The 18387-nt window shown below is 39.1% G+C and overlaps 1 protein-coding gene across 2 annotated transcripts in view; it reads left to right on the top strand.

Moving 5' to 3' along the window:
• EEFSEC (eukaryotic elongation factor, selenocysteine-tRNA specific) overlaps nucleotides 1-18387 on the top strand; it is a 124946-nt gene that overhangs the window by 64831 nt on the left and 41728 nt on the right. For both annotated transcript variants that reach the window (XM_075762104.1, XM_075762105.1), the window contains one exon: nucleotides 4649-5287. In XM_075762104.1, coding sequence (XP_075618219.1) covers nucleotides 4649-5287 — 639 coding nt within the window. The remainder of the gene's footprint in view (nucleotides 1-4648; nucleotides 5288-18387) is intronic.

The following is an 18387-nucleotide window of genomic DNA, read 5'->3' as shown; positions in this document are numbered from 1 at the left end:
TTAAACTATGGACAAATGTCTCTGTCAGGGTCAGAGTGAAAGGGAATGAAATACTGTGCTGATGCTCATAGTCTGCTCAGAAAACAGGAAGTTAGTGATTTAAAGCTACTCTGCTCTTGTTATTTGATCCAGTGGGTGCAGATCAACTCACTGATTCACTTCTCTGCTGGTTCCACGTCTGACCTTTTGAAGGAGATGCAATTCCAACTCTGTTCTCGTGTGGTCTAATCCACCTCCCCCAATCACCTAAGCACACTCTAGCATTGTTCTGGTCAGATTTGAATTCCTACATGCGTTATGTTCTTGGAACAGAGTTTATGGGCAGTTAAGATACTGTTCCTGTAAACTCCTTTTACAGTTGATTCTGGTACTGAGAGCATGCAGGAAAAAAAAGGAATGGGCTTCAATGTGTTCTTCCCATTTACTTTTCTTCTGTCCTCTGATACATGTATGGGAACTTTAGATACAAGGATAGATACCATGAATATAAGGGGAAAAACTGTCTACATTCAAAATAAATATAGATGGGCTGATTAAATCATTTGCAAGGTACTGGGTGGGTCAGCATGAAGCGCTGATTTTCAGTAGGTTGGGCAATACCATATCTTTCCCTTCGTGTCCCTGAGGACAAGCAGACCTGTCTGAAAGCCTGACTCGGCTATGAAGAAATTGGGTGATTCTTAAAGCTCTGGGTGAGCACAACCAGGGTGGGGAGCTTGCCTCCCATGAGGGTTGGGGGCAGCAGAGAGAATCTGCTTTGGTTTGGGAGAGGGGAAGCTTTACTTCATGTGATTCTGCAAATTTTCAGTGGTGTGTTTTTTTTTTTTTTTTTTTTTTAAATTAGGAGACTCTTTTCTGAAAGAGAATTAGTCAGGATCCAAGACTTTTCTTGAACCGTGAGGACCAAGGTATGAACAGGAGCCATCCTGTTAAAGCCTCACCTAACACTGGAAAATACTCCCGTGTCAGTACTCCACTGCAAAGTTTCTCCTACACATAGGAATCACAGCAAGCTTTTGTCATGGGAAGTGATGCTTTACAGCTGTATATTCTTTTTAATGTAGTTTAACACTGAGAAATGTGGAAGAACACAGCAAGTGTTCTGACGCAAGCCAGTTCTGCATGCCATGGTTGAGAGCTGCAAATCTGATTGAAAAAGTTCAATCATGTGAAGTGGATATTTTAAAAGTACTTGTTAACTCTCCTTCTGATTGTTATTTATGGGCTGCCTGTTGGATGTATCAATCCTAATCATTTGAGTTAATTTAAGGGGAGAAAGTAGGTATAACACCTTTTGAGGAATGTTTCATAGATCCTTAATTAAAAGCCAAGATGTATTCTGAATGTACATACGGATGAGAATAGAGGGGTTTTTTTTAAACACAATCTTTATTCTTTAATGTTATCTGATGAAAGATGTTTCAGATGAATATATGTAGACTGTTTTAGAGAGTGGCAAATATTTTTTGTAATAATTTCACTCAACTGTTTAGGTGGGTAGTTTCTAAAAAGTAATATTATAAACTGGAATATTAATAATAAAGAGAAAGTCTTTAATTGTGGCTCCGTTTAAGGTAGAACACTGCATGGATCTTCAGTGCCTCTTCCAGTTTTGTGTTGGGGAGCGACAGGGATGGAAGATCCTTAGTTCTTGTCAGTTTATTCACCTTGTGAATATTATTAATAAAAATGCCTGTTTGAATATTATTCTAAAACCTAGGAGGTTTTAGAAGATGGAAGATTTACTGCCAGTATTATTAAATATGAAATCACAGAAGTCTTTCAAACCCCTGTAGAAATTGCCACATCAAAAGTACCAGCCAAATCAATCTTGTAGTGCTTTATTTTTTTTGAAACATGTATGTTTAGAAAACCTTCTTGTTTGTTTTTTTGAAGTCCTTAAACATTATTTGTATCACCAGTGTTCATAACTATCACAGTGATTGAAACTGGAGAGGGAGGGATAGGTTATAGCGGATGGAAGAAGGGAAGGGTTTGATTCCAGCCTTCAGAAGTATAACCTTGGAAGTGAATAGGGAGGTGGAGGTAAATGCTCAATTGTTTCTCTCCAATCTATCTAGATAAGTTGTACTGTCTAGGAGGTTTGGCTAAAGGGATAGTAAATATGTATTCGAGTATAAAACATGCTTGCAACTGAAATCCTAGTGAGTATTTAGAATGGCTATTTAAGTCTGTTCTGACATTAGTTAAGAACACACCAAACTATTTTGGTCCAGGCTTTTTAGTGAAGGGTTTTTCTCTTAGGTGAACATACCTCTTGATCTCTTTTTTCGTAATATTCTATGATTCTCCAATAATCCATAGGCATTGATGTGGCATTTGATTTGCAAATTGTTGCAATAACATTATAATCTAAAAAAGGACGTTTCTTTTGGTTTTCGTTAGCAGCTAGAGATTCAGGGAACCCAAACAATATTTGTAGTGGTGAAACTCGTGGCCATTGTTACTTGTGTAATTATGATTTCAAGAAGGAATACAGGGTTTTTGTTGTTTTCTAGAAGCTCTGTAGCTGCTAGATTTTTTCTTTTTTAATCAGCTTTCTGTATATTGCCTGTGACCATTTTTTGCTGACTTATTTGGAGAGCTCTTTATATTCCAGTTACTGAGGGGTTTAGTTCAGCCAATAGACTTTTCATCTACTTCTCTACTTTGATCTAAGTTTCTGTAATTTGTTCCCCTCTGAGTAGTCTTTTTTTTTTCCTACAGTCTTCTCTTAGTAGTGCTTAGTTTGGTGAAGTTGGGAATAGGCATACAAAGATTTGTCTGAAGCCAAAGCACTGTGTCCTTTATGTAGGGCACCAAGTTTTGTAGAAAAGGAAAAGGTGAAAAAAAAAGTTCTGTTTGCACTTAATGCATTGCATCCATGGTGCAGAAAAAAAGCTGATGTTTTCAGTATTGTGAGTAAATAATTCTGTGATTAATAAAGTTATGATCTCCAGACTGTTCAGAGTAGTCTAATCTAAATGGTGCCTCTAAGCTGTGTGACATACTGAGGATGAAGCCAAGATCTGAGTCCAGTCCTTTGGTTTGGGATTCTCTTCATCAGTGCTTGTGTATTTTGGTTTCTTACTTTCAGGAGTTAGAAGATAAATGGAGCAGGCCAGGATTAGAAGATGGGCTACTAAAGGACATGCAGTGGTTGGAGATTGATTTGAGAACAGTTACAGCTGAATAAGATACTAATGGCTTGATTGCTGAGAATTGGGCAGTAGCATTTGACATGAACCTTTTTGATAGCTGTAGAATTGGTACTAAGAAGAGGGAGAAAGAAGAAGAAATTATACTGCGTTGTGATCTATTCTAGCAATGTTCTGTATTCATTCACAGTGTAATCTATTGTATATTGATAAAGACATATTAAAGAAATGATGTCTGGAGCGGAGCATTCCCATGGAGAGTTCAGATCTGAATTTTGAGGTTTCAGCCCTTCAAGAATATGTTGTGTATAACTTTTCTGTACTAAGGACCCTTGTCCAAGTACTTAATGTTTATTTAGGAGATAAATATATTTTATTGCCAAAAATATCATTTCAGTATTAAAAGCTTGGTATCTAATGTAGGGACTTCAAGCAGAGTGGTTACCTATCCAAGCATTCGGCATTAGTATGAATGCAGCAGGTTGCACCAGAAACATATTATCAGAAAAAACATTTGATTACATGCAAAATAGGGGGGATTTTATTAAAGGATGGTTTGCAGAACTGAAAGAAGAGCCAAAAAGAAGCTTTGTTAAACTTAAATGGTTCAGTCTGATCAAGCTGAGCCTAGACTGATCTTTAAAAGCTTATTTCATTCTTCTCTTCTCCTCGAGAGCTCCTTGAAATAAGCGATACCAATAGCAAGCTCATTGAGGTCAAACTTTTATAGCATCTGGGAAGAGCTAAATAAATTTTAAGTATAAATGGTGGCCAGTACTGTACTTTTCCTATGATAATCCTAACAGGTGGAACCCCACATTTTAGTAGCAGTAATGCTAGCTGTATATTTATGAACATTCAAATGTTTGCAGGAAAGCTTTGAGGACTATTTATTTATTTAAATATATAGATTGTCATAGACTGGGGGATTGTAGATTTTTGTATTACTAATTATTTTGCAGTGATAGTTTACAAGATCTCATTGTGCTTGGTGTTGTACAAATAAGAAAGGTTTTTTGTTCTGAATAATTTATAGTTGAATTCAACCAAGTCAAAGGTGTATGAAATGATTTTCATAGAAGGGATGGGAAAATGGTCACGTAGGTGCATGGATGGGTATCGTAGTGCTACACTTTTGATGATGCAGGTGCTCAGGGGGAGTACACTAAGTAAGCTACTCCGTGCTGTGGGTATATCTGTTGATGCACAGAGTATGTAGGTATTGCAGCTCAGATGATGCAAATATCAGTATAATTGTGGCCATGATAAGCTTAGTCTCAGAAACAGAAGCAGAATAAGCTAAGAGGCTTGAACCTGTGGTAATTCTAAATGAGGGGATATGTTCTCAGTCTGTTTGCTTCCTGCTTTTGAATTGTGGACTCTTCTAGAAAGTCAGTCATCTTAAAAGCAAGCAGGGTATGATATGTGTTTGGTGTTTGGGATGCGCTTGTGTGTAATTAATTGCTGCTTCCCCCCCTTTTCATCCATAGGTGACAAAGAAAGTCAAGTCCATGCAGATGTTCCATACTCCTGTGACTTACGCTATGCAGGGTGACAGAGTAGGTATCTGTGTAACCCAGTTTGATCCCAAACTGCTAGAACGAGGCCTAATATGCACCCCAGAATCACTTCACACCATCCATGCTGCAATAATTTCCTTGAAGAAAATCCAGTATTTTCGAGGAGCTCTTCAGACCAAGGCCAAGTTCCATATCACAGTTGGTCATGAAACAGTGATGGGAAGAGTGATGTTTTTCAGTCCAGCCCCTGCTGACTTCAATGAAGAAATTAAAGAAAATGCTTTTGATTTTGAAAAAGATTATCTTTATCAAGAGGAATATTTGTCCAAGGACTCAAATCCTTCAGAGGAGAACAAAGAAAATGACCAGGCAGAAGTCCAGCTCCCAAGACACCAGTGGGCTCTGCTAGAGTTTGAAAAACCAGTCACTTGTCCTAAACTGTGCCTCGTGATCGGCTCCAAGCTGGATACAGATATTCACGCAAATACCTGCAGGTTGGCATTCCATGGGGTGCTGCTCCAAGGCATGGAAGACAAGAACTACACAGAGACTTTCCTTCCAAAGCTGAAAGTGTACAAACTGAAGCATAAAGAAGGACAAGTGGAAAGGGTAAGCTGTCTTTTTACTGCTGTACATGGGAAGGGGAAACATTTGTTCTGTGTACCTAAGTGTATCAATGGGCTACAGAACTTTCACTGTTTTATGTTCTAGAGTCTTTATAAACATTTTTCTTATGTTTGCATGCCTAGTGTATTACATCTTGTTTGCTGGCAAACAGTCAGAAATTACTGCTTAAAAGGGACTGGTTTATTCAGTTCAATGCAGTGTTGAGTAATTCGATGCTGGTTTTTCATTGATCCTTTTGATGTCTAGCTGCTCTGTGCTTCCTGCAAACTTGCTGTGTTTCCGTACCGTACTGCTCATCTGTTCTCTCCCCAGTTGACAAAACTTCTAGCTTTCCATTGCCATGTTTTAAACAATTATTCTGCAGTATGTTAAAAAGGTAAAGACAATGTAAAATAATTAGAAAGTAGCATTAGATTAAATAACACAGGCTACTATGAATTCTTTTATGCGTTTTCACGTTTATTAAATAAGAACCTCAATCATTAACATTTATTTTAGTAGGCAAAAAGAATCTCCTACAAGATGCCTTACAGAGCTATAGCATGCTAAAGTTGGGATCAAGCTTGTTACATGGGGAACTTGGAGCCTTGATGAACGCACGTTGCTTCCATGTTGCACAGGCGTTAATCTGCTATAGCATATGTACTTGACCCACCTCACTGAGGCAGAAAATAGAGGTGCTTTCTGGAGGAGTTAGCATCTAGAGTAAAACTTAACTGGGAATTTTTACTGTTCCTTCAGTACAGATAGATACACTTTCTGTAGTGGTCTGGTATTATTAAATTGCTGTCACAAGTTTGATCTTGGTGGTTACCTGTCAGTAAGCAGTGGAGAACCATTCGTTTATACGTCCCATAGTGGAATTTTTCATGAGGAATGGTTTTGGTGGAGATGTGCAATATATAAATAACCTGTTTACCCCTATATGAGCAGAGTTGCTGTAAACTTTAGCAAAGGTATTAGTGCAGTAGGTATTTTATTAATTTTTGGGTAAAGAATTATTAATTTTTATTTTCCTAATCCAAGAGCTGATTGTTTGAAGAAAACATTCGGTGTTCTTACTTCTTTTCAAAATTCCATAAAGCTGTGTTGAGTACTGCGTAATTTTTCTCCTTACTTTACTGTAGGAGACTAAACACTTAGCCTACCTTACCATGTTTGCAATTTATAATACAGACTTCTTGAATACTTTTTTGTTTGTTTGCTTTACTAACTTGGTAGTAAAACAATAAACCAAAATCCCAGTCAGGCCATGATTTTGAATTAGTGAGGTTCTTTCCTAAATGCTTCACAACATTAATTGATCAAATGGGCAATTCGTATTTTTTCTCCCCTTTTCTGTGAAGTTTCTATGTTGCTGTTTTAGCCTATTTTTTAAAAAAAAGTAAAAAAAGGTTCTCCTTTGAACTTCCACTATTGGCTCTGGAAGCCATTCTTTTCAAAGGAGCTGCAGACCTGCGGTGGTGGTTTGGATGGCAGTTTTGTCACTAGGAAGGAAGGTAGGTAGGAGGAGAGCTGTAGCTTTCTGAAAATTTTGTCTCTATCGATATGGGTTATAGGGGTGTATTGTTTCCTTTCTTTGGAATGGCCGGCTGCCTTTCTCTTTGGCTGATGGTGATGCTGATCTATAACGAGTCCAAAGCATTCTGTCCTCTAAGCTGCAGAGCAGCTTAGACCAAATGTGCGTGTCTGGACACCAGTTCTTGGGATGCTGATCTGAACTCATGAAATGTTTGCCTTTATTGTTGCTGAAAATTTGCTTGCTTGTGCATGGCCTATGCTGCTACTATCCAGAGAGACCTGGCTTACCAACTCCTTTTGTTTCTCTGTGGCTGTAGGAATATGAATGAGAACAGAAGTTTGTGACCTACAGAGACACATGCTGCTTGTGTTTTGTTTAACTGGAAGGAACTGCTCTAGATTCTTTCTTTATTTTTGCTCCCAATGCATGGTACTAGTCTATAGGAGTTGAAAACTTGCAGAGTACCAGCGGTGTGGCTGGGTTAAGAGTTAGCCATTCACCTCGGTCATGCATTTTTAATTTTTATTTAGTGTTATTTTCAAATCCTTTGCCAGTTTACTTATTCTGCTATTGATTTTACTGTGTAAATAATGGAATAATGTTAATCAAATTACATGTGTTTTATTTTTCTAGTCAAGAAAATAACTAATGAATGTGGGTTATTGAACATTTGACCATCAGCGTCATTTACTAGGCTGGTATTAGTGAACTGGTTTGATATCTTCCCATGCCTTTTAAAATACAGAGCTGGAAGTTTTATTATTTCACCCTGTCTTCATCTGTCACACACTATGCCCTATATAGGAGCCTTGGTCACTTTCTGTAGGAATACTGATTGGCCCTGTAAATGAACAGTTGCCATTGAATAGTCTGTCCGCAGGTTAGGTTTGTTCTTGGATTCTGCCTCCTGTGGTAGTGTAGATACTCAGTCAGCATTTTCCTTGATGCGTGCCAAAAGGATGGTGGAGCGAATGTCATAAGAAGAGCTCACGGTGTAAAGTCACAGGGACACGCAGAGAGCTGGTGGGAAGAGGACTGTGCCAGTTTTAAAGGACCTGCTGGGGAAGTACTTACAGCATTACTTGAGGTAGCTACTATTATTAAGCGTGTGCTTTTGCAGAGCAGAGAGCAGCATGAACAATTGGGTGGTGCAGTCACTTATTTTAGTACACAAAGTCGCTAGCTAATAGAAAATCTGATTCAGCTGGTCCCACCCTGCTGCTGATGGATGGCTGGAGATTAGGATCGCTGAATTTAGGGTGTCTATTCTTGGCACCAATACAGGAAAATTTCTTTCTCTGTTGAGTAAGGAAGCTCCCCCCTCTTCACCTTCCCTGGGGAGGCATAAAAAATAATAATAATTAAAAAATACATATTACCTTCATGAGAAATGAACTTTTCCTCCAGAGAATACTGCTGGGGAAAATTAGCTTCATAGCTTCCTGAAAGGCTGGGCAAGAGGGAGGCAGGGGCATGTAATGCCTGCCTTCCCAGGTTCAGCACGGGGTGGAAACATGCTCTCAGAACCAGGCTGTAGTGGAATTCAATCGTACCCGTCTGTAAAACGCCGCAGCTAATCTGATGTGGGCTCTCCCAAGCCCCCCGCTTGCTGCTAGAATTAAAATAAATTCCCTGCAGTTTAACTACCAGTTTACCCAGGAGAAATCAGGCATTTATGGTTTGGCTTTTTGTTCCTATTTTGATTAATTTCAGAGCACTGATGGAATAGTAAGAATTGTAAATTCATTAAGTTTCAGCATCACAGTACTTTTGTGCCCCTTGTGCATGGCACCCCCCTGGATTTTAAGGTTTGTTGGGGTTTTTTTAATAAAAGAAGAACATTTATTCTCAAAGATTTTTTGGCAAGTGTGACATTTTTGCTGTTTCACATACAAATTAAATCTATGAACTGGATAAACACAATATTTTAAAAAGGTCAAAAAAATCATAGTTAAACTAGCAAATGGTCTTGAACTAATACATTTTATTGAAAAGTCATGCCTAAGCTTCCTGTTTTTTCTCATCTGCTCAAGTGGTGGTAAACATTCTACAAAAATTCAAGTACCCTTGTACTTCTTTTGTACTGCTCACTGTTTCCTTTTGGTATCTTGCCTTTTTAATGCTAAGCCTTGAGTGGAGCACTGGGAGAGAAAGAATCAAACCCTTACTACTGCTGTTCACCAGGATTTTGAATTTACCTGTCTGCAGCATATTCTTGAGCCTCTCTTTTCACATCTTTGCTTAGTTATCTGTTGATTTATTTATATTTTTTTTTAGGTATGTATTAGTGTAGTATCTGAGAAATTTGGCTTTAAAACATTTACTATCTGCCTTCTTGGTTAAGTTTGTGTTGTCTGATATGCTGCACAATGCAGGAAACTTCCTTCTAACACAATGGGGTGTTTTGGGGTCTGTGCTGGGATTGCATCTTGGTTACAAAAAAAGTTGGCACAATTCAAACCAGAGTGAGGATTTTATCTGATATTTTTGACTTGTTGTAGAGTATGTGAATGCTTCTGTTTTGCTTTAGACTAGATTTGGTTTGGTGTTAGAGTAAGTCTTTAGGGGTTAGTTTTAAGGAAAACCAAAATCTCCCATTCTCTCAGAACTAAGAGGGCACTGGCAAAGCTTTATATTTGCTTAACTGGATGATGTTAAAATGATGTGAAATACAACACCAGTGTTCTGTTGCAGAGAGGACTTGAGATGGGAGAAGTTCTAGTGGAAGGAAGTTTCTGTTGGGAGCATCTTTCTGGCATGGTTATGTGGAGGCAGGCTGTTGTCCTCTGGACACTTCATTTTTGCAAAACCTTGGCTGCCTGACAAACGTACTTTTAGTAGGAAAAAGCTAGGCTGGCAACAAGTGGCTTGTACTGATAAAAAGGTAAAAGCAGGGCTGAGAGTGCTATTGTGAACACCAGTGTTGCTTTAAGGAGTGCGATGTGGGAATCTTGGTGAAAAAAGGGAAAATGAAATGCTGTGAAAAAAGTTTATCCCTCTGAATTGGCATACAGTGGTGACTGTGAATGTGGGCTTGCTAAACTGTAGCAGGGCAGCAGCCCCTGGGGTCGGAGACAAGCAAACTATGCAAACAGCAACTGTTGTCCTTGGTCTTGTGGTTCTGGAGACAGGCTGCTCACCAGCTGGCTCTTCGCAGTTCTGCAGGCAGAGACTTGTATTAATCCTAACACACAATCTCTGAAATATCTTCCTTGCTGAATTTTACCTCTACACAGTGTTGCAGATTAATTCCAGTCTGACTCATGAAGCAGTTACTCAGTTCCTGGGATAAATCCTTTATATTTTCACATTATTTGCTCTTTGGCTTCCATGGACATATGGGTTGAGTGCAATGAGTTTCAACTGAAAGGTGAACTGTAGAAGTGCATCATGCTTTCCTGCATGATTCAGATATTCTTCCCATTTTGAAAGTGTTTGCACAAGCAGGATTTATCTTAGGATGGTTGCCACAGGGTCCTATTGTCAAGGATGCTCGTAAATCAGTAGCTCTGTGGCAGAAACAAAAGGAGAAGGAAAACTCTCTGCCTTGCTTGCATAGTACAAGCTGCACTTTCAAGCTTGTGTAGTGAAAAATATATGCATGTCTCTGCTGTGATTTTTTCCTATTTTAAGCATAGCAGAATGTTTTCCTATGAGAATGGGCTTGTCCTTCCTAAAGATGTGTCCTCTGTGTTCCTCTGACATGAAGAATTAATTCTCTCTCTGTATTTCAAAGTTTTTAATGTATCTTTCTTGTTATTTGCCTTGCTCTTAGGTTTTGCTTATTTGATGGTAATCGTGTTGTACTTTTCTTCAGCAGTTTCCTTTTGTGTGTCATGGCATGTCCTAGTTTTATTCATAGCCACTCTATTCCTAAGTTTTGTGGGTTGCTGGATAGCGAGTTTTCATATTGAACTCGTTCTCCTGGGGACATCGTGTAGCTAGCTAGCATGGTTAGGTTCTGGAGGATGGAAGAATCACTTATTCCTTAATAACAACACATTACTAATTGTTTGAATATTGATGTTACCTAAGTACCCCCAAGGAGAAGACTGTCATTGCAGGAGCAAGATATGAAAGCAAGGTGAGTTATCAAGATTTAATCAGAGCATCTCTTCTGAAGCTTGAATGGAAGAGACAAAGCTTATCTTTCAGCATCTTTTAAAAGTGTTGGGTGCTTTCTCTCCTTACATAGGATAACAAGAGCTGTGTCAGAGCAAGTGCATTACCTGAGTGGTCAAATGGAAGGTCTTTGTTACTATTGCTTAACAGATCCTTCTGGCCTTTCAGAAGAAGGATGAGATATTGTGGAGATGAGTACTAGTACGTAACTGTAGGAGGCTTAAGAAAATAGTATTTAAATTTGTTGATGACCAGCAATGACGCAGACTATCCTTTAGGGAGCTAAACATTTATCAAACACAGCAGTTGTGAAAATGACATTTTTAACAATTATGAGTCATATTTTGTCTTTAATTCCTTATGACTTTTCATGAGTGAAAACACCAACACTGTGTTTACAGAGTATGTGTCAAGCCACACACTTAACCAAACTGCTGAAGGAGGATACGAAGGAAGAAAACTGAACTTGCCTGTAAGTGGATAGGAACATCCAGTGTGGTTCACTTAGGGGATGAGACCAGACTTCTGGGGAGGTTGTCTTTGCTTGGGGAGGCAGTAAGTTAGTATGGGAGTGCCAGAATATTCCTCTCTGGAAAGATTCCTGAGTAAAGGATCATGTGTGAGCAACACTGGTACTTTTTTCACTGAATCCTTTCCAGATATCTTATCTGTAATACCAGAATTTGTTTCAGAGTTGTGCCCGTGCGCTGTATTTAAATTATTTGCCACAGAAATACTGTTCCTTGAATTTTCTGTTGCATGGTTGCAGTGCCGCTAGGAATGAAGAGAAGTAAATTTTACCTGCTCAGAGGGATTCTTCCATTTAACTTATTTCTAGATGATAAAGGATGTTTCTTTTGTTTGCTTAGGGCTAGTGTTTCATCCGCTATTTTCTTATAGTGGCAGTGTAGTTCCAGCATGATAGCAAGTAAAAGGCTGCATCAGCCAGGCAATGATGCTGAGTGACTGGTACGGTGCGCAGGATAATACAGGCACAAAGGGAGTAAACAAGACCAAACCGTACAGTGCGAATTGATTGAGCGCTGCCTGCAGGCACAGGCAGTGACCTGGGCTGTCTGCAGAACCTTCTGTGACTCTGGCTGGAAGAAGTGGTGGATGTCACTCCATCTACTGTAAACATGCAGACGCCACAATTAATATTTTTCCTGCTTTGAAGTCTGAACGTGAGTTTGTTTGGTTCTGCTTGGCTGCTGATGGTATGCTAAATACAGTAATAATACAGAGATGAAGGCAATCAGGTGAATAAAAGCGCACAGCACATTCGCTAGTTAAAATGCACTGTAAAATAAGAATACAAAAGATGCATTTACTTATTGGCTCTTGTTTAGTTTTTGAGTAAAAGGGTTTGAGAAGCTTAGTGGGGAAAGGGGGAAGGGAGAGCTGTATGCTTGTTAAACAGAAATACCATTTCTGTTACAGTACTGAGAAAAGAGTGGCGATGTTTACTGACTGACAGAACGTATGGATTAACACAGGAGAGTAAATTTGTCATAGAAGTGTACCAGCCAAGTCACAGAATCTGCTTGCTTACTCATATGAAAAGATTGGTATTTTATTCGCTCACCAAGAAAAGAATAGCTTGCTTCACATGACTGGGTAGTAGAATTTTGCAAGGTTTGAGTAACACCTATGGTTATTATTTATATTATTAAATTTAAAATGCAGACATGCTTTTGGGTCATACAAGTGTATGGACAGCTGGTCTTGATTTTTCTGAGGTTGTGTAAGTCACCTGTGGGGGAATCGGTTTGTCAGCAAGGCAACCAATACACCATTTTATTTATTGGATACAAAAATAAATTAAGAATGTTACTTAGGTTGCAAAATCAAGCACTTGAAAGTTAGGAAATACCAGATTTACAGTTGCCTATGCAACATTAATTCTGTTCCCCTGTGCCTCTACCCTGTGCACTTAATAGGGCAGGGTTCCTGTGAAATTTTTTTGGATGTGGTCATGTAAAGTCTATATCATGGGGAATATCAAAGAGGGACAGGAATAAGGTTGTATGGACATCTGGCATTTCTTAACTTCTTAAGTGCCCAATTCTGCAACTTAAATAACTTAGGTTTTATATAAATGTAATTTCCTAGGCATTTTTAAAGTAAAAAGGTAAAGTGAAACTACACCTACGTATTATTGAACTGGAACCATCTCTCTGCTGTACACCTTCACTAGGATTTCTGTTACAAATATTCAGCAGTGCGGCACAGACTTCATTGCTCGATACCACAAACCTTGTTAACCAAATGGCTGAAGGAAACTGTTACCCAAGAGAGGTGATGGGCCGTTGGGCCTTGGGCAGAGGATCCACACGCTGGAGTTGGAGACCATCATGGGAGGGGACAGGCTTGGGATGTTCATGTGCCCATGTGGTGCCTGCAGAAGGGGATGCGAGTCTGAGTCACGAGTCAGTGCTCTCCTCCCCCTCAGCATCAGTTGCTTCAGGCAGCTCTCTGCATTTCCAGTGAGGATTTTGTAAACATCTCTTCTTCATTCCTCTCTGCCCTCCCCAAGCTATTTGTGGGCAGTTTTCTTTAGAAACAAATTTAAGTTACTGGTACTGTACTTGACTCACTGCTATGTGCCAGATCTATGCACTGTTCCAAATAAAACTTGCAGTCTCACTGATGTTTCCTTTTGGATGTTTAAGATCTCAGAACCTGAGATTCCCACAGTTAAAAAAACAAAACAAACTTTAAAATAGTTGAAGAAAGTGCCTGAGTGTTCTTAAGTCATGGAGATACTACCAGAGTCCTTCTGGCTGCTAGAGTGGCAGCCTGGGAGGAGCCCTCTTCAGTTTGGCATCCTTCTTACAGGGCCGGGTCAGAACTTGTGCATCTACAGAGCTTCTGCTCTACAGAACAGCCTCTTTCTTAGTTTGTGCTTGGATAGTAAGCATCACAAGGTTTTTAATCTTCGTAGCATCTCAAGCCAGGGCTGGCTGCTCTGGAGATGGAAGTCCTGAGGAGTATAGTAATGTAGTAACAGTCTGCAGCTGCCTCTTTTCCCTTTCTTCTAAACTTTAGAGGTGAAGGAAACTTGCACTATAAAGTATATAATGAGGTTAGTGTCCTGTTTGTGCGTGCCTGGAGAATACTGATTGGTACGTATAGAGTTTTTAGACTCTAAACCAGTCTGGTTATATAGGTCTTACTCATTGTCTTGAGTCAATGCTAGAGGTTCCTTTTCCTCTCCTGTACTCGTTTTAACCAGGTTATAGTGATGGCAAAATGCTCATCAAAGGGAAGGGCTTTTATGGCTGCTTGTTAGAAATTCTCAAATGGAGTTGTGCCTTTACTGAGAAGGGAAGATCTTTCTTGGATACAAGAAACATAGGCTGGGGAGAGGTGGGACAAACATCTGAAAACCAAAGCTAGTGGATATGCAGAGGTATCTGTGTGACGGCTTCTTGCGCTATTAAAACAGCAGTAATGAGACATGGAGTACTGAAGGAGATGAGCTTTTCGCCTTTGTTTCTTCCTCCTGAATGGATGTTCAAAGGCAGAAGTTTAGTTTGTTCACTTGGAAGATGGTGAGAAGAAGGTCTTTAGAGCCCAGCACACAACTGAAAGCTTCTAGTGCCAGAGGGAATTGCAGAAAGAGAAGCCTTTAATACTTTTATGCTGATGTAAGCTCTTGAGGAAACAGCCAGAACCGTGGCTGACCAAATTGTTCGTTCTTTGTACCAAGTTGATCACCTAGTTCTAGCTTTTAGTTTGTTACTAGGAACTGTCTTTGGAGAATCAAAAAAGCTGAAAACCAAATCATCAGTGAAATCCTCTCAGCTCCTTTCCACTTCACCCTTTTTGTGGCCTCATGTACCATCATTTTCTCAATGCATGAAGCCACATTTTTAAAAAAACAGGAATTTGCAGCCTTCAAAATATTCCCATTTCTGACACAGAAATGGAAAGTGCTCAAAACTGTTTTCTAGAAATAAATGAGCTGTCACTGATCATGATGAAGATGTCTCAAGTGTACTTTTTATAAAGTACAAAAAAGTAATAAAAATATTTTGTATTTTCAGTGTTAGTCATAGGTTCTTTTTTGTTCTTTTTCCCCTCCTGTTGTTTTCTGCTTTGGTTTCAATGGGCCATTTTTCAGTTTGCTGAGAATAATCTTTGGTCCTGTTTTGTTGTTTTTTTTAAAAAAGTTTTATTTCTATTTAAAACCATGTAATTTTAGATTAAATCAGAAAAGATTATTCTTTCTCTGTGTCTCTTTCTAGTATCTAATATTCAGTGCTTTTACTTTCTCTGTTTCAAACCTTTTTTTATTTCCCGTCTCATTCTGGCACTGCTTTGTTTCCTCCTGTGTGTTTCTGTTCTGATCCCCTCCCTTTTTTTTTCTACAGATAGTTAAGACATGGAATTATTTGCTCTTAAAATGTGTGTGATGGATTGTTTGAGAGGGTGTTCAGATGACAGTAACTTCTAAGTTATCTTAAAAATGAGAGTGGCTTAACAGGCTGGACAGTACAGCTTGCTATCCCTGCTCAAAGGGAAATTGCAGAGTTACTTTTCCCTGGAATTACATTACAGTTTGCCAATGCATGTAACATTAACTGTGGCTTTACAAACAATATATAGTAGCGTAAGTACTGCTTAGATGATGAGTGCGAGGTGGTTAATTTTTTCTGTGAATTTCTTGGTATTAGCACAAGTGTTATGTGCCAGAGATGCGCATACTTCACCTATGGTTATAAAGTGCTGTTTACTTTCCTCCTGCAAACATAAAAGCCAAGTGGGAAGGGATATTTCATAAACTCAGTGCTATTGTGTCCTCTGGTCTAAGCTATAAAACAAGAGTAACAGAGACGTTCCCTTTGAACTTGAAATCCCTTTCTAAGCTGCTGATCTAACCTAAGTGAGAGGGGGAGACTATACCAGCCAGAAAATTTTTTCTCTTCTGGGTATTTCTCCCCCCTACCCCTTTTCTTTTTTTAAAATCCTTAAGTGAGTTTGATGCTGCACCTCTGCCCATAAATTTAAAAAAATATTATCGTAATGTAGGTCAGTGAACTGAAACGCCACTGTATACCGTGGGGGATTAAAGTCAGTGAGGCAGCCCTCTCCCACTCCCACTAGGTCATATGACAATATAAACAAGAAATGCAAGGAGCCTTCAGCTTTTTCTTGCCCTAATCCTTTGTTTATGCAGCACTTAAACTGACTTTTGGGGTCGTCTCTGTCTGGCATTAAAGCCCTAAAGCTTTTTGAAGTTTCCCTGAAGTTAATAAAATTAGTCTGCCCTCGTTGCTAGGCCCCTTGCTGCTGCTTCAGAGCAGACTGCGTATCCCTTACTGTCTTTGCGGCATTTGGCTTTTTAAGTTAATAATATTTTATAACAAAAAAAAAAAAAAGCATTTGAGGGAAAAGCAGAAAGATCTCCCAAAAGGCTGTTCAGCTAATAGGTAAAGTGATTGCCATTGTAGATGTTCTGAGAACTCAAAGGGGATTAACTTAAAATCCAGTGATTGGAGGTAAATTGCTGGTAAAGTAATTGGAAGTGTTGTGTTTCAGTTGGAGAGAACAACGTGCATTTCTGTGGCTTTTTACAAAGCAAGACTAAAACAAAAATTGAATTTTTTCTTTTATTTTTATAAAATGGTCTTAAAGTTGAGAAAATGACACTTCCTTCGTAGCAATTATCTCTCCTTCACCCATTTATTTTACTGCAAAGACTGCTCAGTTATCTTAGTTCTTATGTCAGGTGTCCTCTTACTATTTAGTCATCTTCAGGGATGAATTGGTGATAGGCTAACGGGGGGAATGATGATGGATAATATTTAGTGTAGGGGTCTGAGACTTCAGGTCATAAAGGTTTTATTCCAAACACCCACTCAAGTCACTGATTGCCTATTAGCTCAGCTTCACTAAAGCAGTTGTTTTTCTAATGGCCTGTAGAGATGCCCAAGGAGTAACAGTGATATGGACAGAACGTATCGATCAGCTGAAGGAGGGATTTTTTTTAAGAAGTTGACCACTGGAGTGAAAGGACCTATGCAGCTGGAGCACTCAGTTACTTTCCTAATCTGTGTGTGTGCCAGAGCAAGACCCTGAAAAGCATGTTTATTTATAAAAGATGAGGGGGTTTAAAATCAAAAGGCTGTAAGTGAGTATGGCATACCAAAATGGTGATAGATTTTGTTGCTGTTAGAATCATCAAGTATAGGTTATCATTACCAGTTTACTCAAAGGTACGTGATGCCTGTAACGCTTGTTCACAGAAATAATTCTGAACTTTTTTTCTGTCAGCCTTGCTAGCCTAGTATGATTGCTCACCCTGTAATTCCATTTTTAATTAAGCTAGAGATAACTTTGAAGTGCTCTTGGAAAAACAAAAGATGTTTATGTTGTCTTTTAAAGTTGTCTTCCTGTGCTGTTTTGGGGTGTAGCTACAAAAATAATAGATATATGGAGGATCCTCACTGAAGTGTAAGAGACCGTCTGATCAGAGGGGTAAAAAGTACGTACCAGCGGTGGAGGAGAGGGATGCTCAGTTTTGAAAATCTTGTTTTAGGGACAAAAGATTTATAGGAAGAAGTAATATTTTTATTTCATCAGCTAATGCAACTGGAAAAATGAAGAGGTTTTGAGAATGTAAGCACTTTTTAAGGTTAGAATTAACAGCTTCTTTTTCTGCTAGTCTTTTATTTCAGAGCTGAAGAAAGGCAAGTGTGCCTGAAAGCTTATCTTCCCTCTCTACCACCACCTTATTATCAGTGGCTCTAGTAAAAGACGTTATTCAGTTTTAAATTTAAGCGAGAGGTTGCCAAGCAATGATACTACCATTAATGGTTTAGAAGCTATTTTGAAGCAGTGTTTGTTGGGGGAGTGGGAGAGGACAAGCACACCAAAAAAACCCAGAAATGGCACCTTTTGGGAAAAGAGGAGTGGATGTTCAGTCAACAAATGTGGCTGAGACATCTGAATGCTTCTCCTACAGCCTTGACCCCGCACTCAGCTGGGAGTGGAGCTGCCTGTGCTGTTATTTCCACGTGAAAGAAGGAAGAAGGGCTGTAGACATTTCTCATCCTGCATGTGGTCTGGGACAGGGTGAGGTCCTGCCGGTGCTCTCTAATACAGCACAGCCCTTTCAATGCTGTTTATGGCTGAGCAAGTAAACCCCATTTAAAATAACTGATATTGGCATTAAAATAGAAGCATACTTATGTAACAAAATAATAAACAAGAATGCTAGGGATGTGAGTCTGTGTGTGAACTGCTGTTTATGGAAGAGGCTTCAGGGAAGGACAGTAGCTTAATAAACCAGCAATATTTTGAGTCATTATTTAAACTGAATAATGGGAAGTGTTTGAAATTGGTTATAATTCTCTACCATTCTAAGTCACTTTGGTCTTTGAAACCCTTAGGTTTATCTAAAAATTGCTCCAAAGATATGAAGAGCAGTTGC

Source organism: Balearica regulorum, chromosome 10, assembly GCF_011004875.1.
Source record: "Balearica regulorum gibbericeps isolate bBalReg1 chromosome 10, bBalReg1.pri, whole genome shotgun sequence".
Classification (NCBI taxonomy): Eukaryota; Metazoa; Chordata; class Aves; order Gruiformes; family Gruidae; genus Balearica; species Balearica regulorum.
This window is presented reverse-complemented; position numbering and strand designations above follow the sequence as displayed.